At 40.8% G+C, this 26,570-nt stretch overlaps 1 protein-coding gene across 2 annotated transcripts in view; it reads left to right on the top strand.

The window, feature by feature from the left end:
* The window catches only part of SECISBP2 (SECIS binding protein 2), a 46,544-nt gene that overhangs the window by 8,221 nt on the left and 11,753 nt on the right, over nucleotides 1-26,570 (top strand). The window contains exons 4-13 of one of the 2 annotated variants that reach the window (XM_039545293.1): nucleotides 893-1,019; nucleotides 1,488-1,723; nucleotides 3,289-3,370; nucleotides 5,786-5,946; nucleotides 6,725-6,874; nucleotides 10,771-10,875; nucleotides 12,290-12,421; nucleotides 15,504-15,636; nucleotides 22,044-22,213; nucleotides 23,859-23,997. In XM_039545293.1, coding sequence (XP_039401227.1) covers nucleotides 893-1,019; nucleotides 1,488-1,723; nucleotides 3,289-3,370; nucleotides 5,786-5,946; nucleotides 6,725-6,874; nucleotides 10,771-10,875; nucleotides 12,290-12,421; nucleotides 15,504-15,636; nucleotides 22,044-22,213; nucleotides 23,859-23,997 — 1,435 coding nt within the window. Of the gene's footprint in view, nucleotides 1-892; nucleotides 1,020-1,487; nucleotides 1,724-3,288; nucleotides 3,371-5,782; nucleotides 5,947-6,724; nucleotides 6,875-10,770; nucleotides 10,876-12,289; nucleotides 12,422-15,503; nucleotides 15,637-22,043; nucleotides 22,214-23,858; nucleotides 23,998-26,570 lie in introns of both variants that reach the window. The other variant, XM_039545292.1, reaches the window with a different exon arrangement.

The following is a 26,570-nucleotide window of genomic DNA, read 5'->3' as shown; positions in this document are numbered from 1 at the left end:
GAGCCAGTATCCATGGACTGTGAAAAAGAGGTTGAACACGGGACTATGTCCTTGAGTGGAGCAGGACAGGGCAATGGCCAGCTGAAGTAAAGTGAGGCAGAGGGTGGTACCCATTGAAGGGAAGGAGAGGAGAGGAGGGAGCTGAGATTAGAGAAGGATGCCAACCATCCATGAAAGAATAATGGAGGCAGTTTCCCAGTCTGGGGGGATTTTTTATTTGTGCATTTTAGAATGAATTTCCTGAAATTCTGAGAAAGGAAGGCAAGTCCCCCAAAAAGTTAAGTTTAAAAAACAAAACAAAACAAAAAAAAACCTGCCAAAAAGCAGCGTGGTGTTAAGCCATTCTCTTGATGATTTTGGTCTGTTGTGATTTTTGAACTTGTTAGGTTAGCAATTTTGCAGGCAGCATGCAACTCAGACTGTCTATCCTGAAATTGCATCCACGTGACTGGCCTCCTGCACCAGTGCTGAGCCCTACTGACTCCAGTAAAACCCTGTCTGTGTGCGGGAGCCCACCCATGTAGATACAGTTGCAGAATCAGAGCCTAAGTATGCATTAACATGAAGTGTCATGATACCCTCAAAGTCCAATTGATTACAAATAAGTGGACTAATCTGGTTTTGTTGTCCAAACTGAGACATGCAAAAACTAAATAGCAGAAATAACAAAATGTAAATCAAATTTAATAATCTAAGATGTTCCTCTGATTTTTATTGGTCCTCAAACTGTGTTGGTTATTTTAATACTAATTTAAAGTCCAAACTCTTTAGTTATACTTAACTAGAATAACCTTAAGTTATGGTAATACACTTGGTCAGATCACCATATTTGCAACTAAAAAATCTTCTTGAAAGGTTTTCATTTACCCAGCCAATTCATTGTTTCTTACAGAGAAGATCAAAAGGTGATGAGCAGAAATTGGACAATAAAAGGCTTGATGAAAGTGACTCATCAGACAGAACAGCAAATAGAAGTTCACTTCATACTTCTGTGTATGGCAGAGATGCTTTGAAACCAGGTACGGGTGCTAATATGTGGCTTAATTTCTACTGCATATATTTTAACTATAATTGCTGACTATTTATTAGTTTCTAGTTTAGTGTGACTATATGTTTCTGAATCTAGAAGTGCCAAGTCAAGGGGTATGGGGAGAATACTTCTTCGGGTGACTCCCTTTTTGAGAGAGGACCATGAATAACCTTATTTGCTGACTCTACAACATAAGGTAGATTGATATGAAGAACTTCCTAGGCAAGCAACTAACTTTAAAATTACTCCTAGGTTCACTGTTAAATTACTCTTTCTGCATCTTTATTATAATGATTAGTATATCAACATTTTCAAAATGTTATTGTTGACCTGAAACTATTCTGTAACAATCAATGTGCTTGGATATCATGATAGTTGAGGTGACATAAAAATCTAGGTATAATTTAGTGAGTATAAACTGATAGTTGGCTTCTTTGACTTTACATGTTTTAATTAGACAGGTCTAATAAAGCCATGTACAGGAAATCAAAACCAATTCCAAAAAACGAGTCGATTCCAAAACCTGCCTTTGAAGTTACCCTTTCGGATTTCCCCAAGTTGCAGACTCTGGGAAGCAATGATGTAGTGGACCTACAAAAACATAAATGGGGGCCATTATGCTCAACTGAAGGCAATACTGCAGTCTTGAGACAACCAGTGAGAACACAGACTTCTGCTTTGGTGACCACAGAGGTTAGTTGATGTTTGTACTTTGGAGTCATAAAATGACTTGTTCAGTGATTCATTAAACCACTTGTGTCGTCAGGGTGATTAAATAACAAATAGCTTGTAGAGGGAAAAGATAGGGCAAGGCAGGCTGCAGACTATCACTATAATAAAGTAGGAGACAATTGCTTGAGAGTAGACTAGGAATTTAAACTATTAGTCCTGGGGGAATTCTGTACCTAAAAATTCTCCGCACAGTATTTTAAAATTCTGCATGTTTTATTTGTCAAAATAACACAATATAATCACTACAGTTTCAATTATTTTGGTAACTTATTTCAAAATAATTGTCAACAAGTATGTCAACACCACCTGCAAAACAAAAAAGACACCGCTTCTCTCTCCCGCCCCCCCCCCGGAGTAGTTACAGAAACCCCTACAACAACTCAGCTCCAGTTGGGAGGTACTGGAAGGGGCTGTGTGAGGTTAGGCCAGGGGTCCCCAGGCGCCCGCGGGGGCATCTAAATGCGCCCATGTCCTGGCCGGCTGTGGCATTTCGGCAGTGACGCCTCTGGGTGATGCTGCTTTTCAGAGGCATTTCGGCGGCGACAGCATTTCGGCAGATGCTCGACTGCTGCCACGGTGCGCCAGACGAAAAAGGTTGGAGACCACTGGGTTAGACAATCCACTCACTGTGAGTTGGACTCTGCAGAGTTCAGCGGCTCCTAATGGCGGTCAGCGACTCTGTAGCCCCAATTCTGCAGGGGAAACACAGAATTCTGCACAAATTTTGCATTGCACAGTGGCGCAGTTTACTCCTGTGGGAGTTCTAGAATAGTTAGTATCTTGCCTAATATACAGTAGATTTCTGCTTAATAGCAATCCTGATATTAGCAACTTCTGGTTAATGACAACATATTGCTGCGACCCAATTCCAGCTCATTTAAAAAAATGTCCAAATCCCATTAACATTTTTTTTTATTAATTGCGTTAGTTAACTGAGATTGACAGCCTTACTTATTAGCAGCTGGTGGATAACAGCAACTCCTCAGGTGCCAGCAAAAACATACTATTAAGTTGACTCTATTATAGAAAGATTCCCCCCCCCCATGTGCAGTAAAATATGTGGTGCTCACACCTGGAACCTTGCATGCTACAGTAGCCCATCCCCTCCTTGTTCCCTCCAGCTACTTTCTTATGGGGGGTGGGGGGAGGTAACAACCACCACCTCTGTGCATGGCATTGCCTCTGGATTAATGACTAATGTGCATCAGCTTCAGCCAGTCATTAATTCCCAGGAAATGCTCTGCACCTGATTTGCATTTCATTCACATAATTACTGGAGCCTGAGAGCAGGAGTGTCACGGAACCTTTATGCCAGATCTCTGCTGCCTGGGGAGGTCTCCTACACAAGAGGTATTCTCAGGGTGCCATTTCTACCCCCTTTTAAGATTATTTTATACTAGCTGAATGGTATAAAAGGGTCTTGGTATGGTTGCAGAATATCATCGGGCCATATGAGTCTAAAAAGTTACGTACACTGGGATTCTTCTGTATTTAAGAATACAAAATAATATGTTGTTGCTTTGTAGGATGAAGCTTCAGTGGAAAACAAAGCTGTATTAAAAACTTATACAGAAGCAGGTTCAGTTTCCTCTTCACTAGATACTAGAGGTAAGTGCTGGAGAAACCCCAAAATATCTACCACCTATGGGGTTTGAATTGACTATGCATCTCATTAATATAAAAGTTAAAGTACTGCTGAATGTTTCTTGAGAATAGAATAAATGTGCAAATTTAAAAGTAAAAACCTACAGCGTGGAAACTAACCAGTGAGAGATAATGAAGCAATTGTTTTAATTGCTATGTAAATATCTTGACTTACCACAAACTACTTCCAAAATATATGTAAATAATGGATTTCTAATGCAGTGGAGTTCTTAGTTTGTAGCAGATCTCTAGATTAAATTTTAAAAATTCATTTGTTAAAAGCAAAAATGGCAAAAGGGAAATTGTTCAAAACACACCACTTCTTAATGCATTCATTTTTCTTTTAGGTCTTAAGTCTCCTCAGATTTATGTATAAGATTATCTTGGAGTTAAGAATATTTTATGTTAATGGATGAGTTTTTATATGATTCAAATCTATATCCATTTGTATTGCAGCAGAAATGTCTGCTCTCTCAGTTGAAGTAACCGCAAGTGGTTAACTCCAGTGTATATAGAATTCACTAGCTAATTGTCCCATTTTTGTCTGTGGACATTTAAAGAGTAGTGCTGATGTACTGATTCCGCTGCTGCTGCTTTTTTGTTGTTTGGTTAATTAAGAGAAACTATCAGGTTTTGAAGTATAGTGATCTTTGACTTCTGATGTTAAGGGTGGTACTCCTCAAGTTTAGTACTTTGCTTTCTGTAAAAAACCAAACAAACAAAAAAATAACAAATTACAAGTACCCTTAACATTTAGTAAACCTTGATAAACAGCTTGTTTTGAGTGGTTGACTAGCTGGTTGTTAATAGCTGTCTTCTTTCAGTGGCTGGCTGAGCCATTATAAGTATATTTCATGTGGTTTTTCAGATAAAATGGATCCAATTCAGACTTCACTGTCTGTTTCTGTGGCTGCAGGGCAGTGTCTTGAGAGGACAAATGCAATGTCTTTGCTGCTTGAGTTTGGGACAGTGTCTGTCTGTGTCTCTCCCCCCCGCCACCCCCGTTGAAATGGCAGACGTGTGGTGACTAGTTTTTGTCGTGACCTGTGCTCTGGACTCATGTTCCTTGCTGACTGAAGGCCAGGATGAAAAAACTGTCTGTCTCAGTTTATTGGCAGAGGTCATCAGTGGGAGAATAGAATGCTGGCGTCTGCTAAAGAAATAGCCAACTATCAGCAGTATCATCCAGTATTGTGGCAAGACAGCTCTGAAAGTATGGCTGCCTCAGATCTCCTTGATGTAATCTCAGTACAGACTTGAGCACAGGAACTGGTAGCACTACTAGGTTAACTCCTAATATCTCTGCTAATATTAAATTGATCTCTGTCTTTGATCCATTGATTGTGAGGTGGTGTTGTCTTGTCTCTGAACCCCAGCAGGAGTAGATGGGACTGCCCTTTGGTAATTTTGTTCTTAGGGTCCATGTTGTCTCTCCTCTATTGAATATGTAAATGTTGCCAATTAAGAAGGCAATTTTGAAGGGTTTTAGTTACTCACCCAACACAGCCAGCTGTCAAGGCATCTGGTCAAATGTCATGGTATAGTAGGGGAGACAACGCGGGTGAGATGGTAATGATGGTAATTGGACCAACTTCTGTTGGTGAGAGACAAGCTTTCGAACCACACAGAGCTGTGTGTCTTGAAAGCTTGTCTCTCACCAACAGAAGTTGGTCTAATAAAGGATATTGCCTCTTTCATATCCTGGGACTGACACAGCTACATCTATACTACATACAACATTGATATGGTTGGGACATGGATAAGAGCTAACTGGCTGAAGTTCAGCCCAGGTAAGACTGAGGTAGTGTTGGTAGTTTGAGTGGGAGAAGGGAGCTGCTGGCAGGAGGTTCTTAATGTGAGGATTCCTACTTCTGTGACTCTCAGGGCACTCTCAAACCTTCTTTATCAGGGCTGTTGCGGGGGTGGGGTGATGAGTGGTATTTAAAACAAGGTTATGCTAGGGTGTTTGGTATCTCATTTCGGCTTTATGGTGGCTGTTTTAGATTTTTAAAAAATATATAACACTTAGAGGCTAGAATAGTTGGGAGGGGTGAGAAAAACTGCAGTTTTTCCAAAATTTAATTTTCAGTTCTTTTGCAAATAAAAATCCATGTTAAAGCCCACAATCTGCATAACAACAAACAAGTGTGCATGCCCAGTGGAGGAAAAAATGTAGTAAGGAAACACCTTGGTCTCTAGCTGCCAAGGAACTAATTTGAACAGCAGTCAAAGAAACTAAATTAAAAACAATTGGAATACCTTGTCACTAATTGTAGAGGTGGTGGTATTTGATTCATTCGTAAACCTTTTGAATATTAAGTAGCTTGAGAAATAATTTACCTTTTAGATATCTCTGGATATTATTTTTCTTTCCAGCAGCACTTCCTCCAGCATCTGCACCTTATTCCACTCAGTCACATTTATCTTGGGCCACCATCCTATTGCAGGCTCCAAAGAGAGTTGTTTCCTCACCGGCCTCTGAACTTATTTCCAGTAATGATTCTTGCAGCAAAGAAAAACAAGATGTTCAGGCAAATAAGGTATTCAGAGAATTGTCTGTTACACTCCATTGATCTAACAGTGGTTCTCAAACTGTGAGGACTCCAGAGTGGGTCACAATCCCATTTTAATGAGATCGCTAGGGCTGGCATTAGACTTTCTGGGGTCTGGGGCTGAAGCCTGAGCCCCACTGATGGGGGGGCCAAAGCCCCTCGCACCTGGGACAGTGAGGCTCAGGCCGAGAAGGCGGTGCTCAGTTGGGCTCAGGCTTGAGTCTGCCTTCCTGGGGTTGCGTAGTAATTTTTGTTGTCGGAAGGGGGTCATGGTGCAATGACATTTGAAAACCCCTAACATCAGCCATTGAAACTATTTAAAAAAAAAAAAGCCATTAATGTATCTGCAAACTAAATGCTTCTTTGCTAAGGTAGTTTAGGTGTAATTTTATACTTTGTTAGAAGTGGTGTCCATAATTTTAAGTTACACTTCTTTCATATCTTGCTATCTTCAAAAGTTAAAGTTGAAACAGGGCCTCTTTTAGGAGGAATGTTTTCTGCCCAAATCACTGTATCCAAGGTATGCTGTGATAGTTATACAGTACGTTTACAGCAGTATATTCTCTGCTGTGCTCTAATTGCTGCTGGGTCTTAACACATGGGCAGAGTTTCTACATTTATCACAATGTAGATTGGTTAGGACATACTTTGTTGTACATGTTTGATCGTTTGCATAGATTTGGTGGCTTTTAAAATATTTTTATTTGTATTCTGATACTAGTCATCTGTAAATAGCTGATTTACTCCACTCATGGTCTTTCAATAGTCAAAAACAAGAAATGATGCTAGTGAAACTGAGCCTGAAGAAGTATCAGAAAAGAAGAAGAAAAAAAAGAAAAAGAAACCTAAATCAAATCCTGAAGAGGAAAAACCTCAAAATGAAAGCTTTATAGTACAGGAACCACCAAGGATTGAGGTACAGTCGAATGTTTTGGTAATGTATGCACATAAAGGGATTGGTATGTGATTTCTAATGTGTAGAAACCTGGATTCAGATCTGTGATGTAAACTGATTCTGTAGGTATATTTAAGAAGGCAGTTTTCTCCTAGTCCCAAAGTACAGTTGTGACTGGAATTGCAGGGGAGCCACGTGAGATCACTCAATTAGAGTGAACTTCAAAGAATGGGACAGACAATCCCCAAAGCTGATGCATATTCCAATACTTATATTTACCAAGCCAGCACAAAGCAGCTTCCATAATAACCTCACTGGTTACCCAGAAACAACAACTCAGTAACCCAGCCTCAGGCCTCTACCTAGGCACCCAAGTCAGATATGATGAGGATTAATAAAATTTATTCATCATACAAAAAAGGTTCTACCCGTCCCAAAGGATCGGACACATTACCTTCTATGTCAATGAATATTCCAGATCTTACCTAAATACACGCTTATAGACAAATCTTATTAACTAAACTAAAATTTATTTTAAAAAGAAAAGGGAGAGAGGATTGGTTAAAAGATCAGTATACATACAGACATGAGTCAGTCTTGAGATTCAGATTCATAGCAGAAACAATGAGCTTTGTAGATGCAAAGAGGTCTTTCAGAAATAGTCCATAGGTTATAGTCCAATGTTTATATTTCAGGGTGGTCAATTCAGAACTGGGTTCTCAATCCTTGTGGCTTAGGCTTCCCTGCATGAAACCTCAAGCAGATCTGAGATAAATGCGATCGGGACCCAAGGGTCTTTTATACCATTTTCTAGCAGCCACTTGACCATAGAGTTCTGGGTTAATAATAGGCTTTTGAAGTAACCTTCTGTTTCCTAAGCGCAACCAGTAATTAGTTACACAAATTAACATAGGGCAATTTATCCATTAGGTAGTCTATCACAAACTTCAAAGAGACAAATAGTCATTGACATTGTTTCATCTAAATGTTAATACTCCCTTTTGATCTCTGAATTAATGGTTCTAGTGACAGACAGGGACTGTCTATTTACATGTCTAAAGTTTGAGTGCACACAGACCATTAGTATCACTTCTAACAATATAGGTTTGCATTTCAAAGTTCTAGTCAATCTAACATCAAATGGCCATAATTACCATTTCTAATATGTCTCTACAGGTTGGCTCTGGGTTAGTTAGCCTGCAAGCTGTTAAACCCTTTCTGGCCGTGTGTTACACTTCGTATAAGATTCATTGCAATTATCTAACAGCGGTAGCAATAATGATTTGCATGGTTATATTTTAATTAGACAAAGTGACAACAGTCTATTACAAAACCCTAACTAAGAAGTTAGGCAAATCAGACTCTGTATGTGACAGAGATCAGAGAGAAATATAGGGTGTGGTAGCATGACACTTGCACCTGTTTATGTCCCACTGAATTCCACGCCAGTACTAGTAGATTCCTCTGCAGGATTTGTGGCCGTAATGTGCATCATGACTACAAGCAGCCAAAACATTCAACTTGGGATTTCTTTTTTGGTAGCAAAGGAAGCAATTAAAATCTGTTTCTTACTGCTTAGTTACACTGTACAGCTAACAGTGTGTCATGTGCTTCAGATTAAATATTATATTGGAGTGGGGGAAGATCCAGTTGATTTCTCCAATATAATTATTCAGGAGTAAATGATGTTCTGCTAGGTAAAGATTACACATGTACATTTTTGTGTACTACATTTTAAAAAACAAACAGAACCTCTTAATGCTAAGTAGTAACTCTGAACATTTTCCCCTAAGATTACAGAATTGTTTCTTTTTGTGTTTGTACATTGGACAGCACTTTGTACATTAATTTTTGTTTCTCTAGTAAATGAAGCAGTTTCCATTTGTTTCTGTGGCTATTTCCTCCTGCAACAGTGAGGGGGAGAGGCGTTTTTAAAAATGTGTGGTAAAATGTTGAACTAATTGGGACTTGGAGGGCAGGATATGTAGGACCTCAGAATACCCTATTTTTTGAGATTATCTAGATTTTAAATTGGTTTCCTTTTAAGATTTTTATATTAACCTTAACTCTTCCACCTTACCTACATATAACCCAACTTGGTCTTCAGATTCATGCAACTCCTGCTGAAATTGATCAATATGAAGGCACAAGTACTCCTGTTTTTTATCTAAATGGTATATGCTTAAAATAGAGCTATTTCAAAATATGTGTAATTTGGGCAATTTAAGGTTACTTTGAGAGCATTAATGTAAATTTGTGGGTTTTTTTTTCCTGTCTCCAGAAAGAGAGTAGTTCTAATCAGTATTATTTTTACTCTAAATTCCTATTGTGGATTTTATTAATCTATTTGATCAGTTATAATTTGGCTATTGCACAAACAAAACTGAGAAATAATTTTCATAGCTACACGAAGTAATAAATTGAATATTACGTTGCATTTTAAAGTTAACATTGTGATTGAAAACTGGGGTTTTTTTAAAATATATTAAATTCCACTAAGTATAGTGTTATGGGGCTAATTGGCTGAGCAAAGAAGTCTGACATCACTGAGCTGAGTGAAAATCTGTTCATTACAGATATTTGAACACCACATCCAGTCAGTTCCAAAACTTGATGTTCTAGGTATCAGTGGGCAAAATTCCAATTGATTGAAAAAATCTGAAGGGGGAGATAGGGGATCCATGGAGCTCCTTATAGCTGAAGCTGCCGCAAGATTCCTCTGTAATGGTCTTTAGATTGAAGAACTAGTTGATGGCAGCCACTAACACTTTCCAGTATAACTATATCACCCATCTCAGCTCTGCCCATCCTCCAAGTACAGTTTAAAATTGTTGACATCCTGAATTATTTACCTCCCAGTCAGAAGAGAGAGAAAATAAATGAGAGTGTGGGGAGAGGGAATAGGGAGGAATGAGTAGGCAGGCCATTCGTCCTGCTTTTGAAGGTTTGTTCCTGTCTGGTACTGAGACAAAATTGGACATGGCTTCCAGCGGAAGTGAAGTCATGCCATTCTGAGAAGTACCGAAATGTTATATCCTGGGAATATGTGAGTGGAAATTGGGGAAATGGGAAGGGCACACAGAGCCCATGGCATGGGGAGAATGGGGGGCCACATTATCTCTGGCCTGAGGTGGAGGGTGGAGTGGCTGCAAGGAGTCCCTGAAATTGTGGGAGATGGGAGCATGGCATACAAGGAGCTTATGGAGGGAATGAAGGATGTCATGGAGTCTGTAATGTGCTTTTTTTATGCTCTCAGCCTACAGAAGCAACAAGTGTGTGATCCTCTAGTTTGCTGAATATTGTATACTGCATACATGCATTCTCTGTGCTGTTGTTTAACTGTAAACTTACATAGTCAATAGTATCAAAACATATACTGATTTCTTTGTTCTTGATTCCATAGTCCAAAGGTTATGGCACTCCCCTCTTTTGTTCCCCTTCTCTCTCTCACCTGCACTTTTTAAGGCAAGACTACGTAACTGGAGGCTAGAGTGGGAAATGGGGGCTTTGTAGTTCAGAATGCTTGTAAATGATCTAAAGAGTAGTTCCTAAAAAGTAACAGAATGGTTCTTTTAACTGTCCATACTAGTTGGCTGCAGTACTGACTGCACTCAGAATACTAGAAAAGATTCAAGGTCTGGCACCTGTTAATGCAAGTGTTGTTTTTTGTTTTGTGTTTTAAATCCCTTCATCTCTGAACTAGTTGCTGCCATATGCAAAATCTGCCTTCTGCAGCTTTTAAGCATTAAGATGTTGTTAATAGTTGAAGGAGACGCGCTCAGATCCGTTACTCTATACACCAAAACAGATGTATGTTTCTTTATGTGGAAGGGAGGGAGAGAATATATATTGGATATTGAGCTGGGAATTTAGAGCTGATTGTCCTCTTTAAAAATGATGGCTTGTATTTTATTTAGGATGCTGAAGAGTTTCCTGACCTGGCAGCTGCTTCTGACCGAAAAAACAGGGTGGGGACTCAGAAATCATCCTATGCGCCTCCTGTTAGCAGAAGGCAGCCTGAAGTAAGAGATCTTGTCAGATCCCATACACTTGCTTTGTATCTCCAAAAACTGAACGGAGAAAAATGGAAACTTCAGAATGTTGAATTTTCATATTAGTTGTGCTTCAATTTGATGAAGAGGGTTGCTCTTAGAATGTGTAGGGGAAAATGGACACAGGTGTCGTCTGCAGTGTTATAGCCATGTTGCTCCCAGGATATTAGAGAACAAGGTGGGTGAAGTAATATCTTTTATAGGACCAACTTCTGCTGGAGTGAGACAAGCTTTTGAGCTTACACAGAGCTCTTCTTCAAGTCATATGTAAGCTCAAAAGCTTTTCTCTCACCAACAGAAGTTGGTTCAATCAAAAAGATGACCTCACCCTCCTAGTCTCACAGGTGTCTGTCTGCTGAGTATCTTCAACTTCTGGCTCTGCAGCCTGATCAGTGTTAAATCTACTCAATTGTATATCTAGGGCATCTAGAACACTACATTTCAGTGCCAGTTTGCAGCAAGGGTAAGAACTGTGCAGCTTTTTGGCAAAAGTAATCTACCTGCAAATGCATTCCTTTCACTGTTTTCCACTTTAAAATCATCCTACAGTGAAGGAGCAAGTCTCATGCTTGATCTGTACTGTCAGCTTATGTCAGCATAACTATATCACTCAGGGGTGTGGAAAAGTGACGTAGCTATATCAACCTAACCTCCAGTATAGATAGCGCTGTGTTTGATAGGAGGGCAGCTCTCCTGTCGGCATAGATAGTGTCTTAGCTAAATGCTACCATAGCACTGTGAGTGTGTGGACAAGCCCTAAGCCATTTTTGTGTTACACTGGAGTAGTGTTTCTAAACCTTTGGGCTGTGACCTGCAGGGGGGTGACAAGACAATCAGGGGGTCGAGCGTGTCACAAAGTATTAAAAACTTTTTTTCTAAAGCAAAGAATATAAACTGTCCAGAATAACTTGGAGGTAGCCCAAACCTTCAAAGTTTGTGAGGTAAAGCATGGTCTCAAAACACACACACACACACACATATCATATAGGCTTGTCCATATTTTTTTTTAATTGTTATAATAAATGTAGAGGGGGTCTCAAAAGTATTTTTCACCACCAACCAGAAAAGATTGAGACATTTGCATTAGAAGAACTTAGTAGGCAAACTAGAAATAATGAAGAAAGATAGAGGACTTGGATGTAGTTGACCAGTCTAGCAGCCAATGAATGCTCACTTTCTCAGAGGAAACTCATTGCTTACTATTTCAGGTCTGGGTCACAGCTCCTGTTACTGTAGGTAGACTTGACTACCACATGTTCCCTTTATCCCCCTGTAGATATTCATATTGCTTACATTTTGGTGGTTTAAGTCTACAGTATATGACAGGAGTCTAAACATTTTCTGTTCTTTCTTGGTACTTTCTTTCTGTCTTTAAATTTCAAAGGTCCATCTAACCAAAGAGTCCTGTGACAGTCATTATCGAAATGATACATCAAACTTGGGAACTGTTGTAACAGCAGGGAAAAAACCAGGGAAACATGCTTCATCTGCTATGTTGGAAAGAAAAAAACCTCAGGTAAACCAGTTCCCATTGAAACTAAGTGATCATAGGCTGAAATTGCAGAGAGAACTGGCATGTTTAGAAATAAGGACCAAAAGGTTCAAGCTTAAATGCAAGTGTATCTTTTTTTGTATCTACAGTAAGTGGCCTGATTCTTTAGCTGGAAGTACTTGGCACCTGTGAAAATCAAGCAACTTTATGTTATCAGATGTGTGAAAATTTGGGCAATGTATCTTTTCACTTGTTTTTGCAATGTATGTGTGTTAAGTACAGGAACTCCTTGCTTAACGTTGTAGTTACGTTCCTGAAAAATGTGACTTTAAGCAAAATGATGTTAAGTGAATCCAATTTCCCCCTAAGAATTAATATAAATAGGGGGGGTTAGGTTCCAGGGAAGTTTTTTTCACCAAACAAACTATATATTGTATAGATATACACACAGTATATGTTTTAAACAAACAATGTAATACTGTTCACAGCTATGATTGTGAAGTTTGGTTGAGGTGGTGAAGTTAGAAGGTGGAAGAGGGAGGGATATTTCCCAGGGAATGCCTTGCTGCTAAATGATGAACTAGCACTCGGCTGAGCCCTCAAGGGTTAACACATTGTTAATGTAGCCTCTCACACACGGTAGCATGAACACGAGGGAGGGGAGACAGCATAGCAGACAGAGACACACCAGGTGTGTGGGAGAGAGAGATGCACACTGCCCTTTTAAGTAAGCTGACCCACTCTTAAGTGCATTGTCTTTTTAAGTGGATCAGGAAGTTGAGACAGCAGCTGCTGCCCCAAGCTCTCTCTGTCTCTTTGTCCGTGTCCCCTCCCTGCCCTATATGAAGAAGGGGTAAGCGGGCTGCAGGGGGGAGGGGGACACCCTGACATTAGCATGCCCACGGGTGCCGTTTCCCCCCCCTCCCCCCGGCACAGCAAGCAAGAGTCTCTGGGAGCAGCTCTAGCAGAGGGCAGGAGCAGCACATGGTAGTGGGGGGAGGGACAGCTGAACTGCCAGCAATTGATAGCCTGCTGGGCAGCTGCAGCACTGGGAACTTAGGGGAGCTGCCGGTCCATCCTGGTTACAAGCCCCCACCAGCTAGCTGCAATGGGCTGCTCTTCCTGCAAGCAGTGGACAAAGCGGGCAGCTGCCAAACAACGTTAGACGGGAACATTGCACAACTTTAAACGAGAATGTTCCCTAATTGATCACCAACGAAACAACATTAACCGGGACGACTTTAAGTGAGGAGTTACTGTATTGGAGATTGTCCCCTTAGCCCATCTGATTTGATCATGACGTGCCCTATCCTAAACCAGCAAAGAATCCTGTGGCACCTTATAGACTAACAGACGTTTTGGAGCATGAGCTTTCATGGGTGAATACCCACTTTGTCGGATGCAAGTCACCCACGAAAGCTCATGCTCCAAAACGTCTGTTAGTCTATAAGGTGCCACAGGATTCTTTGCTGCTTTTACAGATCCAGACTAACACGGCTACCCCTCTGATACTATCCTAAACCAGTTTCTTAAGAATTCAGAAACAGTTTGAGCTGGAGTCTTAAGGATATTGCACACCCAGCGATTATATTCTCACTTCTACATCCAACCATAGGCACATCATTTTTAAGTTGCGGAAGGAAAGCAACTTCTGTTTAGGGGCTGCAGTGCTTGCCCCCAGGCTACCTTTTAAGAAATGAGAGAATGACATGAGCTGCCTTATTCCAAAAAAATCTTGCTGGATCAAGCTTGACTTGGATTTATTAGCATTCTACTGGGTATAATTGTTCTCTCTAAACTTTGAGAAATGCTTTTACAGTTTCAGTGGGCTCTTCAAAATTATTTTCAACTTGATATCAGACAGGTAGTACGGCAAGCTAGTAGTCAGCCATGCGGCGCTAGGTTGTAGCATAGCTCTGGTAGTGTAAGTAAATCAGAATGCCCATGTCTCATGGTTCCTGGCTTGGCTTGTTGTTGGTTTGGTACATTACTAAAATGATGGCTGGGGCTATGAAGCAAGAAAGAGTTTCAATGATGTTGGAAGGTAACCTTGGTTTGGACATATTGCTTACTCTGGCATGGTTTGTGTACAGAAATCAAGGAGGACCATGGTCCTGCGGAGATCTTCTTGCGTCTTATTTAGGTTACTAACAAAATGTTGTTTTATAGCTCTTTCTGCCTTAAGCCTGGCCTACACTTAAAAATTCAATTGACTTAACCATGTTGCTCAGGACTATGAAAAATTTTGCACCCGGAGTACAGTGGTAAGGTTGATCTCACCCCTGGTGTAGACACAACTAGGTTGATGAAAGAATTCTTCTGTTGACCTCACTACCACCTCTTCGAGTAGTGGATTAACTACATCAATTGAAAAAACCCTGCTGGTGATGTCGGAAGTGTCAACGTTACAGCGGCACAGCTGTAGTAAAGACATACCCTAAGTTTCACATTTCTGCCTCTGTTAGGTTATTCATTTACAGTAATAAAAGCAAGAACATGAAGCTTCTATAAATTTGGATCTAAAATTAATGTTGTCTCTGGACAAAAGAGGTATAGTGCCAGCCATGGAAGAGGCTACTTGCCCACCTTCTTGGATTGAGACACAGGAAAATAAGGCTATTTGTTAGATGATGGCACAAAGTAGGAATCACTAGAGAATTCTTTTCAAAGAAAGGCATTGGGAAGGGTGAGGTGTCTGCACCAGGCCCAGGTGCTGAAAAACAGCTGCTAAAAACAAAAATGCATCCACTATTTATCCTATATGTTTCTGAAGTAAAATTAGTAACTCCAGTAAGCCTTTTAGTAAAAGGTACCTGACATACTTCCCAAAACAGAAGCTTGTTCAGTTGTGAAATGTCTGCTGATGCAAGTGTAAAGAGGTCTTTGGTGCTGTGTTTCAGTAGGCGTCAAAAAACCATACATCATTAATCCAAAACAATCACTGTTCCAAAACATTAAGATTTGATGTGTTTTTCCACTTGTTTTTTGATCTTTAAACACAAGTATTCCTGAATGAATGTGTCCATAGTATATTGTATGACACAAGAAATGCAGCCTCTTAAGATCAGAAATGGGACAACCCATGTTTTATTCCTGTCTTCCTTAGGAAGCTTCTAAGAGCAGTGGAAAGAAGAGTCAGATTCCAGTGAAGTTGGATTTGGGAGGCATGCTGGCTGCATTGGAGCAGAAGCAACATGCAGAGAAATCAAAACAGTCCTCAAAACCTGTGGTGCTTTCAGGTACCAGCTATGATTTAGATTTCCTTTTTTCATGTCAACTGTGTTGGTTTCAAATATGGGAAATTAAAAAATAACCTCACTTTGATTTTCTTGTCCATCACAAATGTGAAGTATGTTTCTTCAATTACCACATATTCAAAGTGAAGCAAGCTATATATGAAAAGTTAAGATAGATAATATGGGGGTGGAGGCAGGGAAGAACCACAATTTAGCTGGAAAATATCTTTTCAGATGAGTCGGAAAGGTGACTGAAAATTAACTGAAAAGTTGGCAAGAGGGGACATATTTGGTCTTTATTGTGCTTTATGATGTCTGGGGATAGCCAAAGTCTCTTTCAGCTTGGCATTTTGCTTTTGTTTTTAAAACTAAAACTGTCAGGTCTTGTTTTCTCTTCCTTTGTCTTTCTTATTGACAATTGGGGAACTGATAAGATTATGACATTACAAGAGGCAAGACTGGAACCTGAGTAAATGAAAGCAAAGACAATTTCAGTCAGTTTCATTTTTTTGAATACTGATTTCACTGAAACTCCTGACAAACCAGTCTCTTGGAAGAAAAGCTCTCTGGTAAAGATTCAAACCGTTCCATCCCAGCTCTTTCAGCTGAGGGCTGAGAACTCCCACAGCAATTCCCTGGTTCGTGGAAGAGTTATCTAGGCAAAAACAAAAGACAAGACTGTTAGAAGTGTCTGTTAGTTGTAAGGTAAAAAATGAGCAAAAACCTGGCTATAGGGAGGGAAAGAAATGCTTTTCAGGCTTTATTTGTATATCTTAAAGAAATAAAAATGGCACAACACATTGTATTGTAGATCACCTGTAAGGAAAACTTGCATGTAACTACATTAGTTCAAGTAAGAAAAACGTAGTAATCCATTTCTATCACTTGACAATGATCAAGAATTTCTCTCCTTATTTTGGAATTGTGGAAACAATATACTGAGTTGAATTAACTCTAAATATGGTAAAATTAATTTCATAACTCTTTTTTATACCATGCCATTCTTGAGATTTCAAATGAATAACTGGAAGTATCAATTATCAGTATTTTTTGTCTTTGTTCACTGTGAGAACTTGGAATATACTTGTGTATAATCTCTCCTAGCATTAAAGGCAGCCAAAATATAATATTGGAGAGGTACTAGCAACTACAATTGTTAATCCTAAATCCCAGAATAGTTTTAAAAAGTACTTGCATGAGGATAATTTTAGTGTGGATCGGAGGGTGGGGACAGGGTGAGTGGTGTAGCAGGAAGTAGAGCATCATGAATCATAGCGTCTGCTCCTGTAGTAGTAATTACATTAGATTACTTGTGCCTGGCGTTGTCTCATAAGAGGGATGAGACTGTCTTGGCTGTACCTAGGAGGGATAAGACAGCTGTTGCATCATCAAGAACTTTTTGAGACTCAAGTGCTCACAATAAATCACTTGAGCCTGAGCCAAAATTTGAGTCTGGCTTGTAGGTTGTGAAATACCTTTATGCTAATAGCTGATATAGCTGCAAAGAAGTAAAGAGAATAGGAAAAGTCACAGAAATTTAGTAGTGTGACAAAGATAGTGTTTATCCACATTATTGCCTTTCTACCTTATACTTCATTTTCAGAGTATGGTGAAAGTGGGAGAGTGACTCAGTCATAGTAATTAAACAACTTTAAATTTTATAAAGGATGTTTTATATACAAGGACATTTGTCATCTTATAGAACTGGAAGGAGATTACATCTTAACTATGTTAAATTACTGACTTGTTTGACAGCTTCAGAGCTTATTAAATGTGTTAATTGGCCCTAGAAACAACAAATAGTAATAAACTATGATGTAAGGCAGATCATAAGATTGGTTCTTGAGTACTTAAATTGAGCAATATCCTTATTTTTATTATATCTGTTAACCGTTAGAGGGTAAGACAAATACACTTGGATTTATTAATGTATGAAGGGAAAATGTTTGACTCTAAGGGCTACTTGTCAAAATTCTATAACCATATACAAATGACAACAGTACTGAGCCCTTTTTTTTTTTTTTTGCATTTGCCTTCAAAAATGCAAATAAATATACAACACTGAGTAACTTCTTAATTATTTTTCTCCAGGCTGTGAATACACAGGTGATATGCATAGTTTGTGACAGACGTATTGGAGCTTCAGGATTTTATGCATATTCTTGGTTCTGAAGCAGCACATAACCTTTAGCTCTACCTACACACACCTTTATATTGAAGAACTTCCTTGGCTGTGTTCTCAACTTAGTTCTCATTTACTAAGTCTAGCCTGAATCATAGAATATCAGGGTTGGAAGAGACCTCAGGAGGTCATCTAGTCCAACCCCCTGCTCAAAGCAGGACCAGTCCCCAACTAAATCATCCCAACCAGGGCTTTGTCAAGACCTGACCTTAAAAACCTGTAAGGAAGGAGATTCCACCACCTCCCTAGGTAACCCATTCCAGTGCTTCACCACCCTCCTACTCAAAAAGTTTTTCCTACTATCCAACCTAAACCACCCCCACTGCAACTTGAGACCATTACTCCTTGTTCTGTCATCTGCTGTCACTGAGAACAGTCTATATCCATCCTCTTTGGAACCCCTTTCAGGTAGTTGAAAGCAGCTATCAATTTCCCCCCACCCCTTCTTCTCTTCTGCAGACTAAACAATCTCAGCCTCGCCTCATAAGTCATGTGCTCCAGCCCCCTAATCATTTTTGTTGCCCTCTGCTGGACTCTTTCCACATCCTTCTTGTGGTGTGGGGCCCAAAACTGGACACACTACTCCAGATGGGCTTCACCAATGCCGAATAGAGGGGAATGATCACATCCCTTGATCTGCTGGCAATGCTCCTGCTTATACAGCCCAAAGTGCTGTTAGCCTTCTTGGCAACAAGGGCACACTGTTGACTCATATCCTGCTTCTCATCCACTGAAACCCCTAGGTCATTTTCTGCAGAACTGCTGTGTAGCCATTCAGTCTCTAGTCTAGAGCAGTGCATGGGATTCTTCCGTCCTAAGTGCAGGACTCTGCACTTGTCCTTGTTGAACCTCATCAGATTTCTTTTGGCTGAATCCTCTAATTTGTCTAGGTCCTTCTGTATCCTTTCCCTACCCTCCAGCATATCTACCACTCCTCCCAGTTTAGTGTCATCTGCAAACTTGCTGAGGGTGCAGTCCAAGCCATCCTCCAGATCATTAATGAAGATATTGAACAAAACTGGCCCCAGGACGACCCTTGGGGCAATCCACTTGATACCGGCTGCCAACTAGACATGGAGCCACTGATCACTACCCGTTGAGCCCAACGATCTAGCCAGCTTCCTATCCACCTTATAGTCCATTCATCCAGCCCATACTTCTTTAACTTGCTGGCAAGAATACTGTGGGAGACCGTATTAAAAGCTTTGCTAAAGTCAAGGAATAACACATCCACTGCTTTCCCCTCATCCACAGACCTAGTTATCTTGTCATATAAGGAAATTAGGTTAGTCAGGCATGACTTGTCCTTGGTGAATGCATGCTGACTGTTCCTGATCATTTTCCTTTCCTCTAAGTGCTTCAGAATTGATTCCTTGAGGACCTTCTCCATGATTTTTCCAGGGACTGAGGTGAGGCTGACTGGCCTGTAGTTCCCCAGATCCTCCTCCCCTTTTTTAAAGATGAGCACTACATTAGCCTTTTTTCAGTCATCCAGGACCTCCGCCGATCGCCATCAGTTTTCAAAGATAATGGCCAATGGCTCTGCAATCACATCCGCCAACTCCTTTAGCACCCTCAGATGCAGCGTATCCAGCCCTATGGACTTGTGCTTGTCCAGCTTTTCTAAATAGTCCTGAACCACTTCTTTCTCCACAGAGGGCTGGTCACCTCTTCCTCATGCTGTGCTGCCCAGTGCAGCAGTCTGGGAGCTGACATTGTTTGTGAAGACAGAGGCAAAAAAAGCGTTGAGTACGTTAGCTTTTTCCACATCCTCTGTCACTAGGTTGCCTCCCTCATTCAGTAATGGGCCCACCCTTTCATTGACTTTCTTCTTGTTGCTAACATACCTGAAGAAACCCTTCTTGTTACTCTTAACACCCCTTGCTAGCTGCAACTCCAAGTGTGATTTGACTCCTCCCTGGTCATTTGGTCCACTTCTTGTAATCTTCTTTTTTGTGTTTAAGATCAGCAAGGATTTCACTGTTAAGCCAAGCTGGTCACCTGCCATATTTACTATTCTTTCTACACATCGGGATGGTTTGTTCCTGCAACCTCAATAAGGATTCTTTAAAACACAGCCAGCTATCCTGGACTCCTTCCCCCCTCATGTTGTTCTCCCAGGGGATTCTGTCCATCAGTTCCCTGAGGGAGTCAGTCTGCTTTTTCTGAAGTCCAAGGTCTGTATTCTGCTGCTTTCCTTTCTTCCTTGTGTCAGGATCCTGAACTCAACCATCTCATGGTCACTGCCTCCCAGGTTCCCATCCACTTTTGCTTCCCCTAGTAATTCTTCCTCGTTTGTGAGCAGCAGGTCAAGAAGAGCTCTGCCCTGAGTTCGTTCCTCCAGCACTTGCACCAGGAAATTGTCCCCTACACTTTCCAAAAACTTCCTGGATTGTTGGTGCACTGCTGTATTGCTCTCCCAGCAGATATCAGGGTGATTGAAGTCTCCCATGAGAACCAGGGCCTGTGATCTAGTAATTTGTTAGTTGCTGGAAGAAAACCTGGTCCACCTCTATCCCCCTGGTCTGGTGGTCTATAGCAGACTCCCACCATGACATCACCCTTGTTGCTCACACTTCTAAACTTAATCCAGAGACTCTCAGGTTTTTCTGCAGTTCCATACTGGAGCTCTGAGCAGTCATACTGCTCTCTTACATACAATGCAACTCCCCCACCTTTTCTGCCCTGCCTGTGCTTCCTGAACAGTTTATATCCTGTCATGTGAGTTATCCCACCAAGTCTCTGTTATTCCAATCACATCATAGTTCCTTGACTCTGCCAGGACTTCCAGTTCACTTTGCTTGTTTCCCAGGCTTCTTGCATTTGTGTATAGGCACTTAAGATAAGTCCCTGATTGTCCCGCTTTCTCAGTAAGAGGCAGGAGTACTCCCCTCTTGGGCTCTCCTGCTCATGCTTCCTCCCAGTATCCCATTCCCCACTTACTTCAGGGCTTTGGTCTCCTTCCCCCAGTGAACCTAATTTAAAGCCCTCCTCACTAGGTTAGCAAGCCTGCTCGTGAAGATGCTCTTCCCTCTCTTTGTTAGGTGGAGCCCGTCTCTGCCTATCTCTCCTCCTCCTTGGAACACCATCCCATGGTCAAAGAATCCAAAGCCTTCTCTCCGAAGGGAAGAGAAGCTGTCTTGTATCAGCTTTAAATCTGAGTGCACAGTAGCTAATCAGCTCTGAGTAACTTGCTTGATATTAGGAAGATACTATGTAAATTCCCTTGAAAGCTCTAAGTAGAGAGATACAAAAAGTGACTTGCAATATTTTCAGGAACAAATATAGCAAGTTCACTCTGCTGTTACTTCTGATGTCTTATTCATTGAAGTACTAAGGTAAAATGATTTCTGTGCAGATCCTGAAAGTTTCACAGACTTGATGCAGCTAGAAATTCTTATTGGGAGTATGTTAGAGGAAAGATGGTCTAATGATTAGTGTAGTTAGTGTGCTAGCTTGGGATTTGGGAGATCCAGGTGCAGTCTGTGCTCTACCACAGACTTCCTGTGTGACCTTGGGCAAGTCGCATACTGTCTCTGTGCCTCAGTTCCCCATTTGTAATGGGGATAATTCTTCCCTACCTCATGGGAGCATTGTGAGGATAAATACATTAAGGATTGTGAAGTGCTGACATATGATGATGGGAGCCTTATAACTACCTTAGATATCTCATTTATTCATTTATTATACTCTAGTAGAAATTGGGTGGTGTTGGCTTGCAAGCAATTCACAAATACGAAGGGTGGAGGAGGTTAGACACATTTAACTTATTCACTACAAATAATTCTAGAAGCTCTAGCACATCCTTGAAGCTACCATAGAATCTGTTTGTGGAGGTGGAGAGAATGAAATCCCAAATAGCAAGTCTAAGTAGAACTTAGGTTTCTTAAAATTTCTCAAATTGGATTGGCATGATATTGAATGTAGCCTGCATTGCAATATTTAGCTTAATTTCTTCTCCATATTTTTGAGATTGAGAGATCAGAGCTAATTAAGCTGATAGTATAATAGAGATGGGTGAGGTAATATTTTTTTGGGGAAGGAGCTGAGACAAACTAAAGCTCCTCTCTCTTCCCCCTCAACTCATAAATTGCATAAAAAGTCTCTTTATATGATATAGGACCTGTTGCATTTACACTAATGACAGCCAAACACTAAATTTGCCTTAGATTTTGTTCAGATGTTAACACTGAGTTACAGCTGTCTGATGAAAACTCTCTTATCTCAGTTGGCGGTGCCATACCATTGCTTTCAAAAGAACCTACAACAGTAACAAAAAATCAACAATTAAATCAAGGGAAGACACCACATAATCCATTGGACTCCAGTGCTCCTTTGATAAAGAAAGGAAAGCAGAGAGAAGTCCCCAAAGCAAAGAAACCAACATCTCTTAAAAAGGTGCTCCAATTTATTACCTTTTATTAAATAGCTCTACTGTTCTCTTTAACCATATCACCATCATCTGTTAAATGTATTAATCTGGATTTTAGCCTTGCTACAAATTCAATTTTAGATATCCTTGATTTTTTTAAAAAAGTTCTTGTATATGATCAAGCTAAATATATTATTCAGTGTTCCAAATCAGCATTCTCTACTCCAAACTCAAGCCACTTCATAGCACAAGGACTGTATGTATGCAAAGGTGCTCAAATCTTTGGGATGGGGAACATTAAATACCAAGCTCTGTAGTTTAGCCAGGCTGTGCTCAGTGCAGGTTTGGGCACGATGGTCTGATCCCTAGCGTAAATTATAACAGCCTGAAAGATTCTCTAATCTCTGCCTGGTTGCCCATGGAGCTTTTATGGAAGCTGAAAATATAAGGGCATCCCTTTTATACTGGGGCCAGTGGCATAGCATTAGTTCAACCCTGAGATTCCTTAGTCCAAGGAGATCCTCATGGAGCCAGTTAGGATGGTTGAAAAACAATTCTGCACTGCTGAAGTGCACCTGAAAATTGTACAATGTAAAAACTATAGCTAACAAGCAGTGTGCCACATGCTGCCTTGGACATCACCACCCTTTGTTCCCAGCCTGAAACGGATAAACAATATTTTTTTTTGGGGGGGGGGGGGGGGCTGTTTTTGTTTCTGCTGTACAGTGTTTAGCACATTTAGGAGCCATTGTAATAGAAGTATCTGGTTTTCCTTTTTCTTGTTTTTCCCCCTCTAATACAGACTTGTTTTTCCCCTCTGGTAACTGGGCCCTGTGGTGTAAGTGGTCACAAAGCTTGGACCAGTCAACTGAGCCAGTAGCCCCATACATGTTACCTGCTGCATAGCAAGCTACTCTGGGGGCTGTTGCAAATACAGGGAAGGATGACTGATTTCGAGAAGCTGTCCACTGCTCTAGCTGTAGCAGCACACTTGGAATGTGTTGTCAAACTGACTCCAGTGTTACACAGCTTTCCTCATCCCCAATACTCCCCTTTATTACCCTGTACCACCACTCTCCTTTCCTTTCATCTTCTCTGTACCCCTCAGATTTCTCTTTTCCCTCCCTCCCCCCACCTCACCCCCGCAGTTGAGGAACACTGATGTACTACAGACTGACTGGATTTTACATTGCTGGATTGAGGCTTTACTCCCTCACATCCTACTAAGTACCTTAAATGTGTATGAAATTGGGTTACTCTCACATTTTATGTTCATACTTCAGTGCTTTTATCTGCCCCTTGGTTTTGGGCCAACTTTTTGCTCTAACTCGTCACTACCCTTCAGCTTTTCTCTCAGTCCTTGTAGTTGGCCACCAGAAAATTCTCTTCCAGTTATGATGGTAGCCATTAGAAAACATCAATGTTAATGTAGGGGCAGAGAATTCATCTTTTCGCCTTTTGATACAGAGGCAGGCTAGGGCATATATGGCTTTTGGCTTGAGTCTTTACACTTACTCTGACATTAGGCTGCCTGAACCTGGAGTGAGGGGATACACCTACAATGAAACTCAAACCTTAGTGACATGGTGGAGTTAGTGTTTGTAATTGGTCTTGTTGTTAAAACTTGATTGTATTGGTGCCTGCCTGACACAGAACTGTTTAATTTTTAAGATTATTTTGAAAGAGAGAGAACAGCGAAAACAGCACCTGTTAGAACAGACAACGATTCCAAAAGATGATGGAGATACTGTTCATCAGTGTGAAGAATCCACAACTGAAGATCAGACACTTACTCAGGATACCAAAACAGGTATTTCCTGATGCTGAATGTCTTATTTTTTTTTATTGGTGTGGGGGAGGCTTTTTAATTTTTTTAAAGAGCTAGCTAACTGGATACAACACTAGCAATGTCACACTGCTGTGGTACTTTCTGATGAGTAGACAATACAACGTGTAGGTGGCGGTGTGGGTGTAATTGCACTTGCTCCTTTAAAAAACGTTTACACAAGACTTGTGAAATGAAGATTAGTATAGAGCTCAGGCCTCCACTGGGGATTTTCTAAAAGGTTTTTTTTGCAGAGTGAAGTTCCAGCCCAACTGTTAGAGCTGATACCCTGTGTCTGTGCTGCTGGATAATTGCGAGTCTAATTATTGTTGCCTACTTTCTACACATGTTGGATTTACTGTATTTGTAACTGTGTCACAGCCCTGGTAAAGCTCCTCCTGGATGCTCACCATGCTGCTGTTTGGATCTTACCACACTTATGCTCTTAAGCTTCCGTTGGTGTGAGTAGGCTGCAGCATTGTGTCTTTTCTTGACCCCTCTGGCACACTTATGTGCACTGGCTCTGTCTGTTACCAGTTCATTTAAATGGGGTCCTGCCTTCCGGGGGGCCAAAGCGCAGGACTAGCATTGACACCCCCCAGATGCCCTAGAAGCTTAAACTTACCCTTTCCCAGAACTCTGGCCTTGTGGGCACTCTGGATTTATACTTCACTTCTTCGGATTACAGACTCTGTAAGGGTTCCAGTCATTTTACTTTAGCTAGCACAAGAAACATGCAGCTGTAGAAAAAACAATAAAATAGCTACACACACTTTCCTGCTCAGTTTCCTCACCATTCTGACCTAAGCCCAAAATATGCTTCAGAGGCCTCTACACTGTTAAGGATCCACTTCCTGCAGCCCATGACTTATCTGAATCGTGGAGTCTGGCTGCAGGAGCAAAACAGCTTTCTGCTTCTGGTCTCTTCTCCCCCTTTCTGTAACCCCCACATACAGTGCTCGTCTGCTGTCTTGCACAAGCGTCCTCTAAAATGGCTGGTGAGTGACCCTTTCATAAACTTCAGTCCTTTGTGTCAGGTATCCCTGCCCTGCCCTTCCCTTTTCTTCCTCCCTCTTCCCTCTCCTCACCCCCACCCATCTGCCTTGTCAAGTAAACAAAGTCCCCGGGAAATGATCTCTTGCTCGCGCACACACACGCTCGCACATGATCAGCAACGTTTAACAACCCTCCAGTGTTATCCTTGTGTCAGGTGCAAGAATTTCTTCTGTCAGTTCCTGTGAGTTTTAGCTCCGTATGGAGGCAAAAGATAGCAGAGAAGGCAAACAAGCCCCCCATTGAAAATGAAGTTGAAAGTTTTGATATAGGCATGCAGAATCTCCAATATCAAACAGAATTTGTAAATTGTACATAGATTGCCCAAATTGTCGCATAGTAGGAGTCTCCAAGGGAAGTGTTACCTAGCTTGCATCTCTCTCTCTCTCTCTCTCTCTCAGGTCATCTGATGTGTTTCTCTGCCAATATAGATCACTAACTGTTTTGTCTAGTCTGGGGTATTCCGTGGGGCTTCCACTTCCACCATTTCCAAAAGGAAACTGCTCCCCACAGGCTAATAAATCATATTGTTACTGAGGGTTTTTATATATCAGCTAAATTTCCCTGTGTTCACTGTATTCCATTATTCCCAATTAAATCTGTACAGAATGATGCAGTATATGTTATGAATATACATTATGAGACTTCAAATTTGAACTAAATACTTCAATTATTCAAGATTTTCTCTGAAAATCTTGAACATATGAAAATAGAATTAAACTTCCCCTGCATTTGTAATTGCATTTTTTTTATCAATTATAATGAAGAGTGAAACAATTTAACTGTTTAACAGCCAGTTTTCCAAGTGCTCCAAAATCCACATGCTTGCTTGAATTGTTTTGGAAATTGCTGTGACCAGTGGAGGCCTGAGATAGGGTTAATTTTCCAGTTTAAAGATCGTTTGAGCAACTGTTTCCAGAAGTACAGCCCCCCTAAAATCATCTGACATCAAAATTGTATGGTGCTTACAACTTTTTTTTGCATGCACCTGAGGCTCACACTATGGCTCTGCTATCCATCCTAAGCAGGTGATCTCAGGTGTTTGGCACCACTGTTGCTTTGGGAAACCAATGTTTTAAGTTATACAGACTAAAAGTTGATCTACAATGTTGCACACACCACATTGACAAGCCACAGAAAGTCATTTGCTCATGTGCAGCAGGAAGCACTCTGAAGCCAAAGGCTTTCCAAGCTCCCTGTTATCATAGTAAGTGGGTGGCTAATGGTGATGTGGCCACTGAACCTGAGTAGTACCCATGTGTTAAAGTTTGAGTCCTGCCTTTGGCAGTCTCTTGATGTGGTGTGCACATTAGTTGCTGGCTGTCTGCTCTTGGCCAAGGTCCTTTTAGAAATTTTACCCTGAGAGCAAAGTTTATAGTTTAAGATCTATATTTCAAACTATTTTAAAATCCATGTGCATACTTATATTTTACCTTAGACGTATTATCATGGAAAATAGTACTAACAAGAAGGAAGACGGAAGACTCTACCCCAAGGCTACTGTT

Source organism: Mauremys reevesii, linkage group 6 (assembly GCF_016161935.1).
Source record: "Mauremys reevesii isolate NIE-2019 linkage group 6, ASM1616193v1, whole genome shotgun sequence".
Taxonomy (NCBI): domain Eukaryota; kingdom Metazoa; phylum Chordata; order Testudines; family Geoemydidae; genus Mauremys; species Mauremys reevesii.
This window is presented reverse-complemented; position numbering and strand designations above follow the sequence as displayed.